The 19844-nt window shown below is 48.1% G+C and overlaps 1 protein-coding gene across 1 annotated transcript; it reads left to right on the plus strand.

The window, feature by feature from the left end:
- The first annotated feature begins 681 nt into the window (after window positions 1-681).
- On the plus strand, window positions 682-18925 carry ING5 (inhibitor of growth family member 5). Its single transcript, XM_080933487.1, has 8 exons — window positions 682-759; window positions 2675-2746; window positions 8785-8951; window positions 9383-9494; window positions 9641-9734; window positions 13189-13324; window positions 13450-13511; window positions 15252-18925. Exons 1-8 carry the CDS (start codon window positions 723-725, stop codon window positions 15292-15294), a joined length of 723 nt encoding a protein of 240 aa, XP_080789613.1. The 5' UTR covers window positions 682-722; the 3' UTR covers window positions 15295-18925.
- Window positions 18926-19844: the final 919 nt, after the last annotated feature.

A 19844-nucleotide genomic window follows, 5' to 3' on the forward strand; every position in this document is an offset into this window, starting at 1 on the left:
TCCAGGATGCTATAAGGGAGATACTGTATTTGTCAGCAAGATTAGACCACAGTAAGAATGGACTTTATAGTAAACCACGGCTTTTAGGTAATAATGTATCAGTATTGTTTCATTATTTGTAACAGAGTTGCCATAGGAATGTAAAATGTATTTTTACAGGCATCGAGGTGTGCGTGGTTTCTTCTAGTAGTGCGAGTCAAGGCAGCCAAGGCCGGGTGTGGGCACGCCCCCTCGGGCCTAGACAACCACGAAGAGCACGGACGTTAGCCGATGCCTGCGAGGGGTCTCCTTCCGGGAGGCCCACTCAGCCAGGAGAAGCCACAGGCAGCTGGTGTCGCCTCTTGGCCGGACGAGACCCCAGGTCTGAACAACGCGGGCCGAGCGGGTGTCGGCTGGCAGGCGTGGAGCCAGCACACGTGCGAGCGTGGTCCCCTGCCAAGAGCTCGACAGGGCACCTTCAGCGCTTGGAATTCGGCTGGAGCCAGGGAAGTAGATTCCACAGAGCAAACGGCGAATCCACCCGCATTCCCTCAGGGCAAGCCCCACAGCGCCATCTGGTGACTGCAGCCGGCCGGAAGCAAGGGGGTGGGCCTTGACATGGTCCGCCCCCTCTCCGGCCAATCGGAGCACGCGGCTCATGAATAGTGAGCGCGCGGCACCGCCCCGCCCCGAGTCCGCGGCACCGCCCGCTCGCGCAGACCCCGAGCGTGGCCGCAGCGAAGATGGCGACTGCCATGTACTTGGAGCACTATCTGGACAGTAAGCACTCGGGCCGAGCCGCCACCCGCGCGGGTCCGCGCCGCCGCCGCTCCCGGCCCATCGCGAATCGCTCGGGGCTCCGGGATCCAGGCGAATATAGGGACAGATCATGGGGACTGTGGGGGCTCACGGTCGGTCTGGGGCGGGGCCGCGGATGGAGGGCGTGGGGCGCGGCGCGGGGTCCCGCCGCCTCCGCCGCGCCAATTTCAGGTGCGTCACGGAGGGGTGTGGCCTGCGGCTCAGCCCGCCTTCTCCGCTTCGGCCACACCCCTGACGCTGACCACGCCCCCATCCCCTTCTCTCTACTTGGGCTTAGGTTGCGGGGAGGCCCGCCCCTTCTTCACCTGCTGCTTGTGCTAAGATCCCGTTGTAAAGCCGAAGCCACTGTGTTTGCACGTGGAGCTGTCGGAAGGAGCTCTAGGCTAGTGGGGTGCATTTTCCCAGGGAACTTAGGCTATCCCAGGCTAGCCCGGCAAGGGAGGATGCTCTGAATAACGGGTTGACCTTTGACATCCCAGGCATTAGTAACTCCGTTTATTTATAGACGGGTGAGACTGGCTCCCGGCAAGAATTGGGAGAAGGATTATTTTCCACTCTATAGTGGAAAAGTTGAGACCCTTTGTAGGGAGGTGGGTCAAGCCAACGAGGCACCCATTTTCTACTTGGGCCTGGGCAGTGGGACTTCAAGGTGAACTGTCTTTATTTTGATGTCCATCCAGTGGGCATTCTGAGGTGGGCTCAAGGCTCATTTCACTGCTGGCATCATGTGATGGTCCCTGTCTGCTCTCCCCACCTGCCCTGTGCCACCCACGTGTTGTCAGGAGCCTTATTTCTCTACAACTCCCTGATTAGTTGGGGCACACTTAAAAAAAAAATCTTTTTAAAGCTCACAAGATTAAGGTATGGGGGTAAATATAGATCCAGGAACTGCAGATAAGGGCCCTCCCTCTCTCTGAGTAGAGAGGTCTATTGGAGGATATAGCTGCCGGGGTCACAGGAGTAAAGCTGTAGATAGGAATGTCCTGGTGAGCTCAGGAACTTACAGCCTTAAAACAGCAAGTTTTATACGATTTACTCCTAAAATGTGGGCCTTGTTGACTGCACAGATATTTGAGTGCAGAAAGACCCGGAGAGGCAGCTGGAGCCTGCTGTAAACTTAAGGACTGAGGCTTATCTACACCAGGGGATGCAGTGTGGACAGAAAAGCAGCAGGGGGCAGTTTGCTAACCAGCTCACTCTAACCACTGGGACTGGTGGACAGCTCATAGGTGTGTGTGGCTAGAGGCTGATTGATCTATTGGGCCCTGCCCAGAGAACGATGGCATGGCATGGTCTGCAGCTCAAGGTGTTGTAGGTGTCTGGATGAAGTTGGGAAAATCAAGGAGGACCCAGGTTCTGGCTTGAGCTTTGGAGGATGAAGTTCATTGTGTGTCCAAGGGAGGAGGGAGGGTGTGGTTCAGGGCAGGAGTCTCAACTCTCTTCTCTGCCTGTGTCTGCTGGGGGCAGGTTTCTGCATCCTCCAGCTTCTGGCTTTGAAACTTTTGTGCTCACTGTTTGGTAACCTCCAGCTCCTACAAGGTCTTAATCATTTTGGTCCCCAAACTAGAACAGAAATAGATGAAACCTGCTATTTTAGGCTTGGGTGTAAAGCTCTGGAGATAGATTTTTTTTTTTAAAAAAAGGTGTATTTTATGTATATGGGTGTACCACTTGTATTTGGTACCCACAGGGGACAGAAGAGGGCATTGGATTCCCTCAAACTAGAGTTACAGATGGCTGTGAGCCTTTCGTAGGTGCTGAGAGTTGAACTTGAAGCTACTGGAAGAGCAGTAAGTCTCTTAACAGCTGGGCCATCTCTCCATCTGTGGGGTGTTTGTCTCACAGAGAAGTACAGCAAGTTTCCTGTCTCTTTCAGGCATTGAGAACCTTCCCTGTGAACTTCAGAGGAACTTCCAGCTGATGCGAGAGCTAGACCAGAGAACAGAAGGTGGGTATAACCTGAGCTGTGTTTTCACCGGAGAGAGACAGGAGAGGGCGTGGGGTGTCACAGACCAGGAGAGGGATACAGGAGAGGGCGTGGGGTGTCGTAGACCAGAGAGAGAGAGAGACAGGAGAGGGCGTGGGGTGTCACAGACCAGAGAGAGGGATACAGGAGAGGGCGTGGGGTGTCGCAGGGCCCTGACAGGACCTTGTATAGTGGAGAGTTAGCATTGCATGGGTTCTTGGAGGGAGTGCTGGTCCTTTTTTTGTTTTTTGTTTCCTTTTTTCAGACAAGGTCTTGCTTTGTAGCCCTGGCTAGCCTAGAACTGGCTGTGTAGACCAGGCCAGGCCCAACCTCAGGGATCCACTTGCCTCTGCCTCCTGAATGCTGGAATTAAAGGGATAAACCACGTTTAGATCCTTTTTTGTAGGTTTCTTTGTTTTTTTTGTTTGTTTTGAGACGGTCTTATTCTTTAGCCCAGGCTGGCCTTGAACTCCCAGTATACCATCCATAGCCTTCCAAATATTTGGGTAGGGAGGGGGAGTGCTGCTACTTTAACTCAGGTTTAGTTTCTTGCTTTTTTTTTTTTTAGAGTGTGTTTGTGTTTGTGTAGGTATGTACTTGCCGTGGCATACGTATGTATGTGTGGGAGGTATGTCTTTGCTGGGCATATGTGTAGGGGTCAGAAGACAGCCTTGGGTTCAGACCTCATCTTGCACCTTGTGTAAAAGGGGTCTATGTCATCTTCACCGCTGCATATCCCAGTCTCTGCCGCTCATCTCGCAGGGTGTGCACTGGAATCCCAGAAGCACATATGCTACCACACTTGGCTTTTAAGTGTGGTTCTAGAGGTTCTAGAGGATTCAGGCTCCTATCCATGTGCTTTTACTGCCACTGAGACATCTCTCCAGCCTACTTCTTATAGACCAGGCTGGCCCTAGACGCAGATTCAACCCCCTCTGCCTCCCAAGTGCTGGATGGAGTGTGTGCCACTGCTTGCTGTCTCCCGTTCTCACACGGTTCGTAGCGCACCTCCTCAGCTTTTGTCCTTTGCCTTTCTCTTGTACCTTTCGTTTTTTCTGTTTCTGCACTGTTTATAAGTTGAGTGTTCCTTATCCAAAATGCTTTGGGCCAGAAGTTTTTCTGGGTTTTTATGTTTTTCAGTTTTGGAATGTGTAGTGAACTATCATGGGAGTGCAGCTCAAGTTTAAACAAATGAACATGTGTGTCTGGAAGGCAATTTTATGGCATCGCTATTGATTTTGTGTGCGAAATAATGCTTGCACTGAACTGCATGTTAGTGGCCGTCACCTGAGGTCAGTGTTCAGACGGTTTCAGGGGAGCTAGAGAGATGGCCCAGCAGTGAGAGCACTGTTCTTTCAGAGGATCCAGTGCCAGTCATCACATGCTTCTCACAGCCCCCTGTCTTTCTCTATCTCCCACCAGGTACCAGGCATGCACACAGTCTATCTACATAATGCAGGCAAAACATATATATATATAATAAAAAAATAATTTTAAGAAGTATAGGTGATTAGGAATATCCCACCAATGTTTGAAAAGTTAGTAATGTTTTGAGTTTTGATAATCTCATACTTAAAAACATTTCTTAACTATTTTTTTTAAATTATTTTATATGTACGTGTATTTTGCTTATATGTATATCTGTGCACAGCCTGCATGCCTGGTGCCTCCAGAGGCCAGAAGATAACACTGGATCCCCTGGAACTGAAGTTACAGACAGGAGTGAACTGCCATGTGGGTGCTGGGAATTGAAGCTCAGTCCTTTGGAAGAGCAGCCAGTGCTCTTAGCCTCTGAGCCATCTCTCCAGCCCTATTTCCACACTTAAGAAAAAGACGTGTTTGTTTTATATCGTGCATAATTGTTCTGCCTACATTTAGGTATATGTACCTCATGTGTGCCTTCGTGTTGGCAGATGAGGGGGACCGGACTCCCCAGAGCTAGAGATAGGATGGTTATGAGATGCTGGAGGATTAAGTCTCCAGCCCTGTATACTTCAAACTTTTGAAAAACATTAACCTATTTTTATTTATATGCATATGTGTATGCAGTACTCATGGAGGCCAAAAGGGCATCCGGTCTCTTGGAGCTCGACTTACAGGAAGTTAGGAGCTGCCATGTGGGTGTTGGGAATCCAAGTCAGGTTCTCTAGACTCTAGTGCTCTTAACTGCTGAGCCAACTCTCCAGCCCACTCTTGTAAATATTAATTGATTGTGTATGTGTGTACTCACATACATGTGTTTCTGTCACAGTGTACATATATGTGGAGATCAGAGGATAACTTTGGGAATCTGTTCTTTCTAGGGATTGAACTCAGGTCATTGGGCTTTGTGGCAAATACCTTCAACCACTGAACCATTTTCACCGTCTGTTTCTCCACCCCACCAAATGGGGTCTTCTTGCCTGGATTGGTCTTGAACTTGCAGTGCAGCCAAGGCTAGACTGAAATCCTAATCCTTCCTCCTCTATCTCAAGTATTGGGATTGTAGAAATGTGCTGTCCTGCCAGGCTTTCGACTCCCTTCTTCTACACAACACACTCTTGTCTCTCGCCCTTCCTTCCCTGTTCCTTCCTTCCTTTCTGTCTTAGGTGGAACTCACTGTGTAGACCAGGATGACCTGGAACTCACAGAGATGCCCTTGACTCTGCCTCCTGAGTGCTGGGATTAAAGGTGCACACCACCACACCTTCTTTTTTTCTAAATTACATTTTATTTGATGATTTTGTGTACACGTGTCTGTAACTGTACATGCACTTGTGTGTCTCTGTGAGGTTTAGAGGTCAATTTGTGAGAGTTACTTTCCTTTTATCATGAGTCCTGGGAATTGAACTCAGGTTGTTAGGTTTGGTGGCAAGCTCCTTTACCTGCCCCTGTCATCCTGCTGGATTTGTTACCCTCTTGTTGCTTTTTCTTCTTTTCAGTCAGTTCCAGACAGGTTTTGTTATGACAGTGATGATGTCTTCTGGACAGCAAGCACTGCTTCCCTGTCTCTTGGGTGTGGTCTGCCATAGTCCCTGAAGAGGGTGTGTTTGCAGGGCAGCCCTGTGTTGTGCTTACATGACTTACTGTATTTTGAGACAGTGTTACTTTGTGTAGCCCTGGCTGTCCTGCAACTCACTCTGTAGACCAGACTGGCCTTGACCTCACAGATACTCCCCTCTCTGCCTCTAAACCTGGCTCTTAGAGGATTTTTCAGAGTAACTGTTTTCCTTGGAGTTACTGATAACTTTCTTTGCATCCCACTTTCTGCCCTTTGCTTCCAGCCACCCCCTGCCCCAGGCTGTCAGAGTAAGATCCTGCTGGAGGGTCCCATTCCCCAGGCTGGTGATTAGCCTGTTCTCCTTCCCTTTGCCCCTCATATGTCTCTGTTTACATTCCTCTTGGATCTCAGAAGGCTTCCCTTTTGATATGCTCCATTTGTTGTGACAGGAACAGAAGGACAGGTAAATTTGCCGTAAAGGTTAGCTTCTGGTGACAGCAATCGTGGGAGAAGTAGCTTATTCAGCCGTCTGCTGGACTGCTGTTTATCTGGGTGTGGACTTTGGGTCTTTATGAGCTTCTTTCAGAATGGTGATGATATCACTGCTTTGTCTCCTTACTTGCATGTTGGTGCTGAGAAATCTGATATTATTTAGATTCTGAAATTAAGCCATTTTGGTATTGGGGCTGGAGAGATGGCTCAGTGGTTGGATTTGTAGAAGACCTGAGTTTGCCTCTCAGCAGCACATCAGGAGGCTCACTATTTCCTGCAATTCCAGCTCTAGATCTGACACCTCTGGGCTCCTTGGTTACTCATGGGCACATACTCCACATGCACACATAAAGAACCAATGAAAGTGGGACTGGACATGGTAGTGCAGACCTTTAACTCCAGGACTTGGGAAGCAGCAGCAGGCAAATCTGTGTTTGGGCTGGAGAGATGGCTCAGTGGTTAAGAGCACTGATTGCTCTTCTAGAGGTCCTGAGTTCAATTCCCAACAACCACATGGTGGCTCACAACCATCTGTAATGGACAGTGTATTCATATAAAATAAATCAATAATTCTTTTTAAAAAAATCTGAGAGTTTGAGGTCATACTAGTCTAAATCGAGAGGTCTAGGACACCCAAGGATTGCATAGTGAGACCTTGTCTCAAAAAATCAAACCAAACTAAAACAAACAGAAAAATTAATACAAATATATCTTTATGAAAATGAAAAAAATGTTTTTTTTTCCTTTGAGATTTATTTATTTATTCATTTGGTTTTTCAAGACAGGGTTTATCTGGGTAGCCTTGGCTGTCTTGGAACTGACTCTGTAAACCAGGCTGGCTTTTAACTCAGAGATCTGCCTGCCTCTGCCTCTCATGTGCTGAAATAAGAGGCATGTGTCACCACTGCCTGGCAGTGAGATTTAAATTTGTATTTACTGTTTAAATATGTATTTGTTTTTTGTGACAGGTGTTGTAGTAAATATTATTTGGGGGTTTATACCCCACCTTTGATCATTTAGTTCCCAAATAAAAGGCACAAAACCTTTATATATATACATATATATATTTTTAAAGATTTATTTATTTATTACATATAAGTACACTGTAGCTGTCTTCAGACACACCAGAGTAGGGCATCAGATTTCATTACAGATGGTTGTGAGCCACAATGTGGTTGCTGGGATTTGAACTCAGAACCTCTGGAAGAGTAGTCAGTGCTCTTAACAGCTGAGCCATCTCTCCAGCCCCTTTATATTTTTTCATAAGCCTTGAAAGCATTAAAGCTGGGCTCTATCAGTCTTCTGTGCTAGTTTGTCTACTTCCCTGTCAATAACCTGGAGATACCACTTACCACGCATTGTCTGGGCCACTCCTACTCCAACAGGAGGGCCCTCATAGTCCACCTCTCCCAGAGCCCCTTTCTTCTCTCCCACTTCATGATCCCTGCTTCAGACTCTATCTAAGCCCGGGAATTCACTCTGAGGTAACTAGACCGTAGGATACAGAATTTAGCATTACAATACATAGCAATAGGCCAAATCTCAGCTGACAGCTGGGCAGATGTGGTTTCTCTGCAGCAGCACAGGCTGTCATAAAACTTGCTTTGTAGACCAGGCTGGCCTCAAACTCACAACTGTTTCCTAAGTATTGGATGCTCTAGTACCAGCATAATCTGATTTTTTAAAAATTATTTTATTTTTATGTGTTTGAGTATTTTGACTGCATATGTGTGTCATATGTTTGATGCCAGAAGAGAGCTTTGGATTTGCTGGTACTAGAATAAGAGAGCTACAGTTGTGTGGGTGTTGGCAGTTGAACCCCCAGGTCCTCTGGAAGAGATCAATGCTCTTACCTCTGAGCTATCTCTTCGGCTTTCTTCTATGAGACTTTTAAAAAAAGATTTATTTATTTTATGTATATGAGCACACTAGCTGTCTTCAGACACCAGAAGAGGACATGGTATCCCTTTACAGATGGTCATGGGCCACCATGTGGTTGCTGGGATTTAAACTCAGGACCTCTGGAAGTGCGGTCAGTGCTTCCAACCACTGAGCCATCTCTCCAGCCCTTCTCTGAGATTTTTAAGTTTCACAAGGGCATTCTTTGGTTTATATTGCTCGTTGCTGGAACTGTTTACAGATTAGAAGCGTTGTAATTTTCATGTACAGGCGCATTTTGGGAACAAGGAGACTTTATTTCTTGGAAATATGATTGACATTCAGACAGTTATTAAGATGTTGTTGATGGAGAGACCCACCAGGGCAGCTGGAAACCTTGTGGGAGTTGCTGGTGTCCCTCTCCTCCTGTAACCACAGATAGTCCCACTTCTTAGAGCCAAGATGTGTGTCTGCTGTTGCTATTTTCTATGTGTTCTGCTGTGTTTACGCCTTCGGACATATGATGAAGTTGTACAACAGGAGCCAGGCAAGGTGACCATATGGGTTTGTTGTTGTCCAGAAAACGCACAGTGACATGGTCAGCAATGCTCCTGCCAGCTTCCTGGATGTATGTCACTGCCTCTCACTCCACTTGTCACCTGTCCCTTAGATAAGAAAGCAGAGATCGACATCCTGGCTGCAGAGTATATTTCCACAGTGAAGACACTTTCGTCAGCCCAGCGTGTGGAGCACCTCCAGAAGATCCAGAGCGCTTATGACAAGTGCAAGGAGTACAGTGACGACAAGGTGCAGCTGGCCATGCAGACCTACGAGATGGTGAGTGCGAGGGCCCGCCCGAGGAAGGGTGTCCAGAGGTGTGTGAGGGTGTATGAGAGTGTGTAAGGGTATATAGAAATGTGTGAGGGGATATGGAAATGTGTGAGGGTACATGGTAGTGTGTAAGGTGTGTGGAAATTTTAAATTTGTATCTAGAGTAGAAGTTTGGAGCACCTAGAGAGAGGACACATCAGGGTCTTCACCTGGACCACTTTCCATGATTTTAGGGTCTTCTTGTGGGGGGGTTGCAGTGGGGGGAGCTGTTTGTTTTACTTGTTGGTGAAACCATGTTTTGTTTGCTGGTATTTTCTTGAGGTCCTAGGGGATCTAATCCAGGCCTCTGCGTACAAAGCAAGGATTGAGCCACTGAGCTGAATCCCTAGCTTTTTTTTTTTTACTCCAGAGTCAGATTTGTAAGTGTCCTTTTGCAGGTGGACAAACACATCCGAAGGCTTGATGCTGACCTGGCACGCTTCGAGGCTGACCTGAAGGACAGGATGGACGGAAGTGACTTTGAGAGCGCTGGACCACGGAGCTTGAAAAGCAAGTTGACTAACATTCTGTCTACCAGTGACTGCAGTTTTGAAGGCTCTCGTCTAAATGTGTTAGGAACGTGATGGTAGTGAGTTCATGCATCTTGCTTCACTCTGGTCTGCTCTGTGAGAATAATGGGGGTCTTTGTTCTTCAGAAGGTCGGAGTCAGAAAGAAAAAAGAAGCTCCCGGGGCCGAGGCAGAAGGACATCAGAAGAGGACACTCCAAAGAAGAAGAAGCATAAAAGCGGGTAAGAGGGTTTGTTTGCTTATTGTGTGTGTTTTTTTTTTTTTTTTTTTTTTTGAATCAGGGTTTCTCTGTGCAGCCCTGGCTGTCCTGGAACTTGCTCTGTAGACTAGGCTGGCCTTGAACTCAGAAATCTTGCCGCTGCCTCCTGAGTGCTAGGATTAAAGGTGTGCACCAGCAGTGCCCAGTGCTTTCTTTAAAATGACTAATGTGACTGTAGATATAAAAGCTGTAGAGTGACCATCTCTGATCCTTTAGGGTGATTTCCTCCTCTCTCGTTCAGGCAGACTGAGCCAGGCCCTTCTACACTCCTTCTACACACCCTCCTTCCGGTGTTGTGGGAACCTGCCCTGGCTCTGACGGGAGTTCTGGTATCCCACAGGTTGCCTTTCTTGCCTTTAGTTCTTACTGTCCATACTGCCTGTGGGCTGAGGGGGGGCTGGTGTGAAAACCATCCCTAGTCACAGATTCGAGACCTGAGGAAGTTGTCACTCTGCCTTTGTCAGTGTTGCTCATTTAGTTCCATATTCAGTATGTGTCCTGAGTGTCGATGCTGCCACATGTAGGTTCTAAAGTGTCGTGTTGCTGGCTGGACCACCAGTCCGGTCAAATCCAGCCGATGGAGAAACCCCTCCCACTACAGATCACCCAGATCTATTACTCCAGAGTCCTGCTGCCTGTAAGAGGTGGTTTTGAGCTTTGGTCTTTGTTCCTTTTCAGAACTCAGAGGCTCTGTGGCTGTGTGCTTCTGGGTTCGCACAGACATTCTTGCTGCTGTCTTTACTGAGTGTTTTACGTGGTGTCCTCAGCATGAGCAGCCCAGACGAGGGGTTTCTAGGCGGTGGGAGACCAGCGCCCACAGGCTTGAGCATTCTTCTAAGGCCTCAGGCATTATATCTGCTCCTAAAAACACACAGATTGAATCAGGCTGTTCAGTTTCTCCTTTGATGGGAGTCATCATGTTATGCCTGATGCTTAGGGGACAGTTGCTGCTTCCAGGCCCATTTGCTGGGTTGGCTGCCGTGGTGGCTGGATGGTGACTGGTGGGGTGCCTGCTCTTTATTGACTTCATATTGTCCCTGAATGGCAGTGCAGACAGTATCCCAATTTACATGTGTTCAGACAGGGCAGACTGCTGGAACAAAGGGTGTGCTCAGGCCTTGACATCTGATTCACAGCAGCTTCCACAGAACAGGCCTTGGAGACAGCAAGAGTCAATGAAATCCTGGTCTTGCTGGATCAGGGTGGTAGCCTGGCGTGGCTTCAGAACCTGAACTTTTCACTTGCCTAGGCTGCTAACCTGGGGTTCTGCATAGTTCCGTCATTTTCCACGGGGCACTTGGAGCAGTGCTCAGTCAGGTTCCTCAGTGACCACTTGGCCAGATGGGCATCACAGAGATACTTTCCTAGGACCGTCAGACTGTCTGTTCCCATCTGGGGTCCTATAAGCTAAGGTTAATGTCAACTGCTTAGCTGTCCCAGAGCCTCATTTTCTGGCAAGCCAAGGCCTACATGTGGGAACAAAGGGATCATTTTCTTCTAGTCCCTTATTCTAAAGCTTGAATAAGCAGCTAGGTCCCTTCTGGGTTACCTGGATTGTTAGGGAATCACATGGGAAGTCATGTCTGGTGCAAACTTCCTGGCCACATCTGGGAAGAAAAGCTTACCTAGCCAAGAGCCAGAGTAAGTCACATGCCCAAGGGACAGGGATTTCCCATAGGTCTCACTTCCTAGGTCACCTTCTCGGCCTCTTTTGCTTGCTTCTGTTTTTTTTTGTTTTCTCTTTCAGAGAGAGGGTCCTAGTATGGACAAGCTGGCCTTGAACTTCCTTCATTGCTCAGGCTGGCTTTGAACTTGGGATCCTCTTGCCTCAGATTCCCAAGTGCTGCCTGAAAGATGCCTGACTGAACTGGGAGATTCCGAGCTCTAGGTCACAGGATAGTTGAGTGGCTGTGACTGTTGGATAGAGCTTCCTGTGGGAAAGTACAGAGGTAGCTGATAGAATTGAGCCACAGAGACAGGCACACTGCTTGGCTTGGCTTGCTGCCTTAGAGCAGGCTAAATGGTGCCTACTGACAGTAGGACCGTGCAGAGACCATGGAGGCCAGGAGGCAAGGTACAGTGTCATGGGTCTTTAAGAAAGTTTCCTGCTTGAAAGTTTTCTCATAGGAGTTGCTTAAAAAACAATATTGTAGAGCACTAGGAATTGGACATGCTCTTGTGACATTTCTATTCAGGGACAGGCGAGTGGACTCAAGGGTTCCCTGCTAAGGAGAGGCCCCACTTCTAGAACCCCTGAGGTGTTGGGCTGGAAGGGAGATGCTCACACCCACACTTACCTGCAGCAACTGCAAAGGCCCAGGGAACATTTGGCAATTCAGGGGCAAGGAGCCTGGGCAGCTGTGCCATGCCTTTGCCATTTGCCCTCCTGGGGACTGGCCACATTTACCACTAGGGACAGTGCTAATGCAGGCATAGGACTATACTGTCTAGACTTCCCGATAGTTTGTAGGTACCTGAGTAAGTAAAGAGTAAGTTTATGTCCAGCTCTACAGTGAAGGGTGGTGCTGGACTGAGTAGGCAGCAGTTACAGGGGTAGGAGTCTCACTGGGCTACTGTTCAGAGACCCTCCACCCCCAGGCAGCTGCAGGCATTAGGGAGTGAGCAGGGCAGTGTATACTGTACTGGATCTTGTGGGCAGCTGGGGGAGGCTAATGGGAGATAGTGGAACCCAAGGAGGGGGTGCCAGTGTATTGTTTGGGGTGAGGGTGTGGAGTAAGTGTGAAGGATTCACTCTTCTCATGGGAGAAGGGCGACCTGTTGGTTGTAGTGGGCTACTGAATGACTCAACTCTTTGGTCAGACTTGGGCAAGACACAAATGTTAGCTGTCTGATGACAGGAGTCCATGTCCCTACCAGAGGGTGGCAGCAAACAGAACAGAAGGGGCCCAGAGAAAGCAGTAGCCTTGTCCTATTGCAGGGGTCTGTGTCTCCAGTAGACAGTGATGGTGGTTGTTGCATATTAAGTTCTAAGGACTCTCAGACCCTACTGCCCCCTACTGCCTGCCTCTCTGCTGGTGTGAGGGTAGTGTGCTTTCTGTTTGCACAAAGGTTTGTGGCTGGTAATTATTGTCCAAGGGAATATCTTCAACTGATTTTTAGCACACCATATCATTCTTGTTATAAATTCTTAGGAGATATTTGGCTAGGTTTGGAGTCTGTACCTCAGTGACAGGTGTCAGGAATGTTCCTGAGTTGTAGTAACAAGAAAATTGGAAGTAAGTTTATAAACAGCCATTAGTTTATTGTAGATTCTTTCCTTGGAAGCTGCAAGCATCCTTCATTCCAGGGTAGAGGAGCCCTGGGCCCCTGGTGCAAAGACTGCAGGGTGGCCTTCCACAGTGTGGCCTTAGATGCTGTTTCCTGTCGTGGTCATCAGCTCCCTCCTTTCGTGTCAGGTCTGAGTTTACCGACAGTGTCCTCTCTGTGCACCCATCTGATGTGCTGGACATGCCTGTGGATCCGAACGAGCCCACGTACTGCTTGTGCCACCAGGTGTCCTACGGGGAGATGATCGGCTGTGACAATCCGGATGTGAGTTGATCATGAAGGATACATATGCCCGGGGTCAAATCTTGTAGAAATGGGTGGGTGTTGTCCTTTCTGTGTTTAACGTGCAGCATGTATGGTGTGACACAGGCTTTCCCCTTGCTTTGCAGTGTCCCATTGAGTGGTTTCACTTTGCCTGTGTGGATCTCACCACAAAACCCAAAGGAAAGTGGTTAGTATGGGGTGACTGCAGCCTTGGGCAAGTGTGCCTGGTGCTCTTGGTCTTATATATCCCCACATTTCTGCCACATCAGTCCTGGCTGGGGAGGGTTCGTGGTGGTGCATGTAGAGTGGGAGATCTGCTGCCCGGTCTACCTGGGTTTATGTGCTATCTGTACTGGTACTCTCTGAAAAAGAGCAGTCTGGGCGCCCTCCCTCCGCTCTCCCTCCATCCACTATGCCAGGCCAGGCTCTGCGCTGAACTGTCCTCTTCTAGCTCCAGATTGGAGAGAGGTTATTTTAAATAAAGCCAAGGAGATAGATAAGGTTTGTGTCTCTAGAGCAGTGAGAACCGGAAGAATGCGAGGATAGCTGTGGGGTCAGTGAGCTCCCTGGGGTCTCCGCTAACAGCTCAGGAGGCTGATGCATTCTTGCTCCCATCCTACATTGCTCAGCAGCAGGCTAGTGTTCAAGATGTTCCTAAGGTTTTATTTGAATAAGAACCTGGTTTTGTTGACTTGAGTTAAATATGGATGCATATTCTTTAAAATGAAATCGTAGGAACTGGGCCTTCTCAGAGGCACACTTGGAGCATCTCATGGTAATGTTCTCAGTGTGTAGATCAGCCTGAGGCCAGTTTGAGAGCACATGCTCTGCCGTAAAGGCTTTCGTCAGTGCGGGGATGTGTGTGTGGTGTGAATATAGTCCCACTTCGTTGGGCAAACCACTCCTCATGGCTTCTTAACCCGTGTTAGAAGAACCATATGGCAGGTCCTTTGGTTGTGCCTGTGCCTTGTGGGAGTTGGCTGGGTTGTGGTGGCAGTGGGCATGAGAGAGCAGGCTTGTGTCACTGGGCTGTGGTGGCAGTGGCACGTGAGAGCAGGTGTCATTGGGCTGTGGTGGATATTGTTACTCACCTGAGGAAAGGGAAAGAACAAGCATGTGAGGCGTGGGATCTGACTTTGAGTTCAAGCTAGATGGGTTGTCTGGTGGATTTCGAGCTGGGGGAGTCTGACTGCACTGGCAAAGCTACTGGGGTGCTCCCTCTGGGAGTCTGTGAGCCTGACAGCTGCCTAATATGCTGGGCCCAAAGCCAGACAGAAGAACTGGGCAATGGGGTTCCAGTGTGGTCCTTCTGTAGATAACCAGGATGGGCTTCCTCAGAGGGACACACAGCTTCTGACTGACAGTCACTGTAGTACTTGTAGTGTAGGCCTAGGTGCTCAGAGCATATACAGAGCTCAGTACAGTGGGAAGTGATGTTAGCTGTTACGTGTATTAGAGTTGTCTGCTACATGGGGAACTTACCAGAATGTTCCTTTGGATTGTGGGTGGCTATTATGTTCTTAAGTCCATGAACACTGAATCTGATGTGTGCTTGACTTGTGTATTTGGACCATAGGACTGTGTTACCTGTGTGACCCATACAGGCTCCAGGGCCCAGTGCAGCTGTGCCAGGAACTATTGTCCACCCGGCTTACCAGGCCCATACTGCACGTGTGGTCTTCAGTCTGCCGGCCAGCTATTGGTGTTAGCTCTGCAGTGGGCACCTCATATTATGACCAGCCTTACCAGCTTGATCCCAAGGCTGCTTCAAATGTCAGCTTTCCCCAGAGCAAAAACAGCACCTCTTGGTGTAGCCATTCTCTGGTACTTTCTTACCAGAGTCCAGCTACCCTGGGATGTGCAGGAAGTATACTGGGTGTCCAGCGTGCCAGGAAAAACGATGATCCCCATGCCTTTCTCGTCACAGGTTTTGTCCACGATGTGTTCAGGAAAAGAGGAAGAAGAAGTAAAGAAGAGGCTGTTGTGCCAGACCGAAGAGCGAGCTAATATATTTCTTCACTCATGTTGCAATATTATCTTTCATTTTAAAACTACCTTATTTTGACTGATATTTAATAATTCAGTGGCCAGTTGTAATTTTGGATATTTCCTAAAACAAGAAGCCACTGCACCGTTTGCACAGAACAATCTCATAGGGACTTGCCACAGTGACTTTAGGAGCAGGCTCCCCCATCCTGCAACCTCCCAGCACTGGGAATGGCCACGCCACCAGTGAGTGGTGTGTGTCAGTTTGGGCTGTAGGCAAAGTGCATGGTGCAGGGTGGATGTATTTTAACCTGTAACTGCCACTGCTTTGTGACTAGAGGGTCAGCCGTGAGTGTCCACGGTTTCCAGGACTGTCTGGCAGCACGGAAGCACAGCTGTTGCTCTGTGAGTGAAGTGTGATCAGGCGCTGCCCCATGCTGCACTCTGACCCTGACTGGAGACCAGGGACTCTTGGGCCAAAATACCTGTGATGTGTCTGGAAGGGACTGGGGGCGCTTCCCAGGTGGAAGTGCCCTCCGTGTCTTATGCACCACCCTTTCCTGTGAACTTCAGCCCTCCCTGGAGATTGAGCTTCCATTAGCCTTGGACTGTCAGTTCTCACAACCAGCACTGCCCAACAGCGGACAGCCAGGCAGGCTGAGCTTCCAACTCTCTGGGATTCCCGGCTATTTTTTTACTGTGAAGATGAAATTATTGTATTAGCATGAAGGTGATGGGTCTGTGTGTCTATGAAGTGAGTCTGTCTTCTGTGAGATGATTGTAGAATTCTGGTATGTTGCATCACACTAGGCCAGGGGACTCTGATTATGTGACATGATTTGTGATTTTGTGTGCCCAATAGCAGTTATGGAATGAAGGTAGGAAACTAGAGTACTCTGTTTAACCACTGCCCACAAAATCAGTGTTGAACTGTCTTGAAATAGTTGGGGGGATGTATACACAGGGCCTGTTGAGACGCATCTGTGGTGGTTCCTCAAGTGTGACAGGATCCTAAGAGCTACCATTGACTTAGAATTCCTCTGGCATGTTCTGCAGTAACTCAGGCTCTGAGAAGAATTAGAGAGCCCAGCTGGTTCCTGGCCTCACCTCCGAAAATGACCTGCAAGACAGAGCTGGGTTATGCAATCTCTGATGTAAGCAGAGGCTGGCTTTTTATATAATGACAGGCACATTGTTTTCTTATGATGGCCACAAGCAAAGAGAAAGAAGTCATCTGTGCCCCATATTGTGTTGTCATGGTCACGTTCCTACTGAACAGGATGTCTTGCGTAGCCTGTCATGGTGAAAGAGGGAGACAGGAGTGGCTTGTGTTTGTGCTACTGAATAAATTGGTCCATGTTGACCTTTCCTGGGAAGCAGGTTCCAGGCAGGTTTGCTGCAGTTGATAAGCTTGTCCCTAGGCTAGGAAGAGGTTTGGGAATGGGGCTGACATTCTTCTTGGGGACCTCTCTCAGGGTCAGACTACATAGATATAACTAATTCTTTAAAGATTGTGAGGGTAAATTACAGGAATCCCCCCCGCTTAAAGACTAGATTTTATGTATACTAGGCAGGCTTTGAACCCACAACGTAGCTGAGAATAACGTTGATCTTTTGATCTTCCTTCACCTCTCAAATGCTGAGGTTGTAGCTGTGCACCAATAGGTCTGGTTTTGCAATGTTAGGGACCAAACTCAGACTTTTTTTTTTTTTTTTTAGTTTGGTTTTTTAAGACAGGCTTTCTCTGTATAGCCCTGGCTGTCCTGGAACTCACTCCATAGACCAGATTGACCTCAAACTCAGAGATTCTCCTGCCTCTCTGCTTTCCATGTACTGGGACTAGAGGCATGCCCCACTGCTGCCAGCTCCAACCTAGAGCTCTGCATTAGGCAAGCATTCTGCAGGTTGAGTCACACCCCAGCCCTTTCTTTATTTTTACCATTTGTGTGTTTTATGCAGTGCTAGGGGTCAGGCTTCCTTTTAATCTTCCATTTTAGATTATTTATTTATTTATGGGGAGGAAGGGCTTTATTAGGTAAAACTTGCAGTGATCCTGCTGGAGCCTGGAAATGTTGGGATTACCGATGTGTGCCATCACGTCTGGACCACTTTTTACTATTTCTGTAAGTACAGGAAGTTTTTAATCAGATCCTGCCTGATAACGCCTTAGAAGCCGGGTCAATACTTGAGATTCAGTCTGAGGCAGCTGAGTCATTTGATGGTCAGGAGGAAGTGTTTACTGGTGGAGGTGTGCGAGGCTGAATGAGCTCCATCTTCTGGCATCCTGAGGTCGTGCTGGCTTTTCCCAAGTTCTTCCTGGGGAAATTCTACATATTGGCTTCTGACTTTTCTTTATTTTCTAAGTTTCTATGATTATCTGCTTTTTCTCTTTGATAGCTATAAAGTCATGAAAATGAGATGCATAGAGCTTGGGAAAAAAACAGAGTTCATGAGTTTGGGAATTTAAATCAGTGGTGGAAAAACTTGCTAACAGGTGTGAAGCTCAGTGTGGCATTGGCATATGTAGGTGAACAAAGCTGCCTTCCAAAAGTGATGGTCTGAGTTTGATCCCCAGCAACAAAACGGGGGTGGGGTGGGGGTAGGGGAAGGAGAGCAGAAAGGAAAATCATTGGGTCATTGTTGGTACTCTGACAGAAGGCTTGTTCCCATGGTTACTCTGTGAGCAAGGAGGAAACTCAAGGAAAAGTGTCTCAGCACCAGCTCTGCCTCAGGTGCTGGGAACCCATGTGCACCCCGTGCAGCCCTGTTCTAGAAGCCCGTGTGTCTCCATCGTAGGACCAGACACTCTTTCATGCCTTCCCATCAAGACCTGGCTCTTAAGCTGTTTCTGCTTTATAAACCCACACAGGTCACTTTGGCAGCTGTTTCACCTGAGCCCAGGCTGGGTCTTCCTTCTGTAATTCCCCTTGTAAGTATGTGAGTGTTGCTTAGAGGAGAGGTCATCTTTCTTGTTTTCTGTGCACATTATCAATAGTTTCTTATAGAAAAGCATGATGAATTAATAAACTGAGCCCCCAGATCCATGAACATGTTAGTGGTGTGGTGGTCCAAGCAGCACTGACCATTTACCTATCCAGCCCGTGGGGTCAGTAGGAGGCAGGCTACCAGCATGTCTTCCACTCTGGAGTGAAGAGCCCTGTGGTGTGTGGGTTTCTGGGTGGCTGGGGAAGTGAGCACCTGCTTGCTCCTGTGTCTACAGCATCTTGCCTCTGTCCCTCACCTGTCCCCAGAAGGCCTTGGTGGGAATGCTTCAAGCAATAACACTGTCTGGAGAGCAACTCCATGTGATCATGGTGCAGAGGCTGGCCCGGATAGGGGTCTGGGAGGCTAGGTAGGTCTTCAGGGTTTGAAATCAAACAGTGAGGAACATTAGTTTCAAGCTTCGAAATCCTGTTTTCTATGACCAGAGGTTGGTCTTCACTGCCTATGCCGAGGGGAGCTTTAAAGTAGGGGAGGTCTAAGAAGTGTCTTTTCCCTCAGAATGTGCTGTGGTGTCCGCTCTTCGCCACACTCCATCCATCGGGATGATCCAGCTTTAACATGAATGTCACATTTTATTTTCAAGGAATTGTTACCTATGTCCCCTTTGTAAAGGAGAGATACTATTGTAAATCTTTTTATTAAATAATGTAAAGATGTATATCTGTATTTTTGGATCATGGATTATGGATATATTGTTTAATAAAGTATTTTTGGGAAGAAACATTTGAGAGTAGATCATTTTGAAAACAGACATGTAGATCCATGTGCTGTTAGAATGAGTGGGTCTCATGTTCATTTACTCAGAGTTGAGGGTACCACTGAGGGATCTTAATGGGCGTAGGACCCTGAATTTGGTTTTGTTGGGTATTCAGGGAGGTCAGTGGCCAGTGCTGGGTTTCCAGGCTCCCAAGGAAGATGCATGTGCCAATGGGAACATTGGGGGCTCCTTTAAGTACTGAGGGGCTGGGGATATGTCTCAGTGGTCAGACACTTGCCTGACACGGCAAGGCCCTAGGTTCATTAGTGCTGGGCCTTCTCTGGTATGGGAATCTAGACAGGGTGGTGGGGTTTAAAAACTTTAGCATCCCTTTGAGAACATCCTAGTCTGGTCAGGCAGTTTCCACACACACAAAAAGGCCCCAAACCTGGGTGCTTAGCAATATTTACTTCCCACAGTAGTGAAGGTATAAGATCGGGGTGCAGGCAGGGTTGATAACTGCTAAGGCCCTTGTGTAAGCACCTCACTTCATTCACGTGTGTGGAGCTAGGCAGGAAGGGAATTCTCTCTGTAGACCAAACTGGCCTGAAATGCCAACACTTGGGTCAGACAAGTTGATCTCTGTGAGCTTTAGGTAGCCTTGTCTATATAGCTGGTTGCAAGCCAGGCTGGCCTACATAGTGAGACACAGGACTTTGTTGTTGTTTTTATTGGATATTCTCTATTTACATTTCAAATGTTATCCTCTTTCTCCCTAACCCCCCCACCCCCACACACAATTGTTTCCATGAAGGTGCTCTCTTTCCCAACCAC

Source organism: Micromys minutus, assembly GCF_963924665.1.
Source record: "Micromys minutus genome assembly, chromosome: 19".
NCBI classification, from domain to species: domain Eukaryota; kingdom Metazoa; phylum Chordata; class Mammalia; order Rodentia; family Muridae; genus Micromys; species Micromys minutus.

What these genes read in the sequence shown, in the direction of transcription:
- ING5 (XM_080933487.1), top strand. Translation starts at nt 723, where the DNA reads ATGGCGACTGCCATGTACTTGGAGCACTATCTGGACA. An exon ending in CCATGCAGACCTACGAGATG is followed by an intron (nt 8,952 to 9,382) that starts GTGAGTGCGAGG and finishes GTCCTTTTGCAG; the next exon opens with GTGGACAAACACATCCGAAG. An exon ending in AAGAAGAAGCATAAAAGCGG is followed by an intron (nt 9,735 to 13,188) that starts GTAAGAGGGTTT and finishes CTTTCGTGTCAG; the next exon opens with GTCTGAGTTTACCGACAGTG.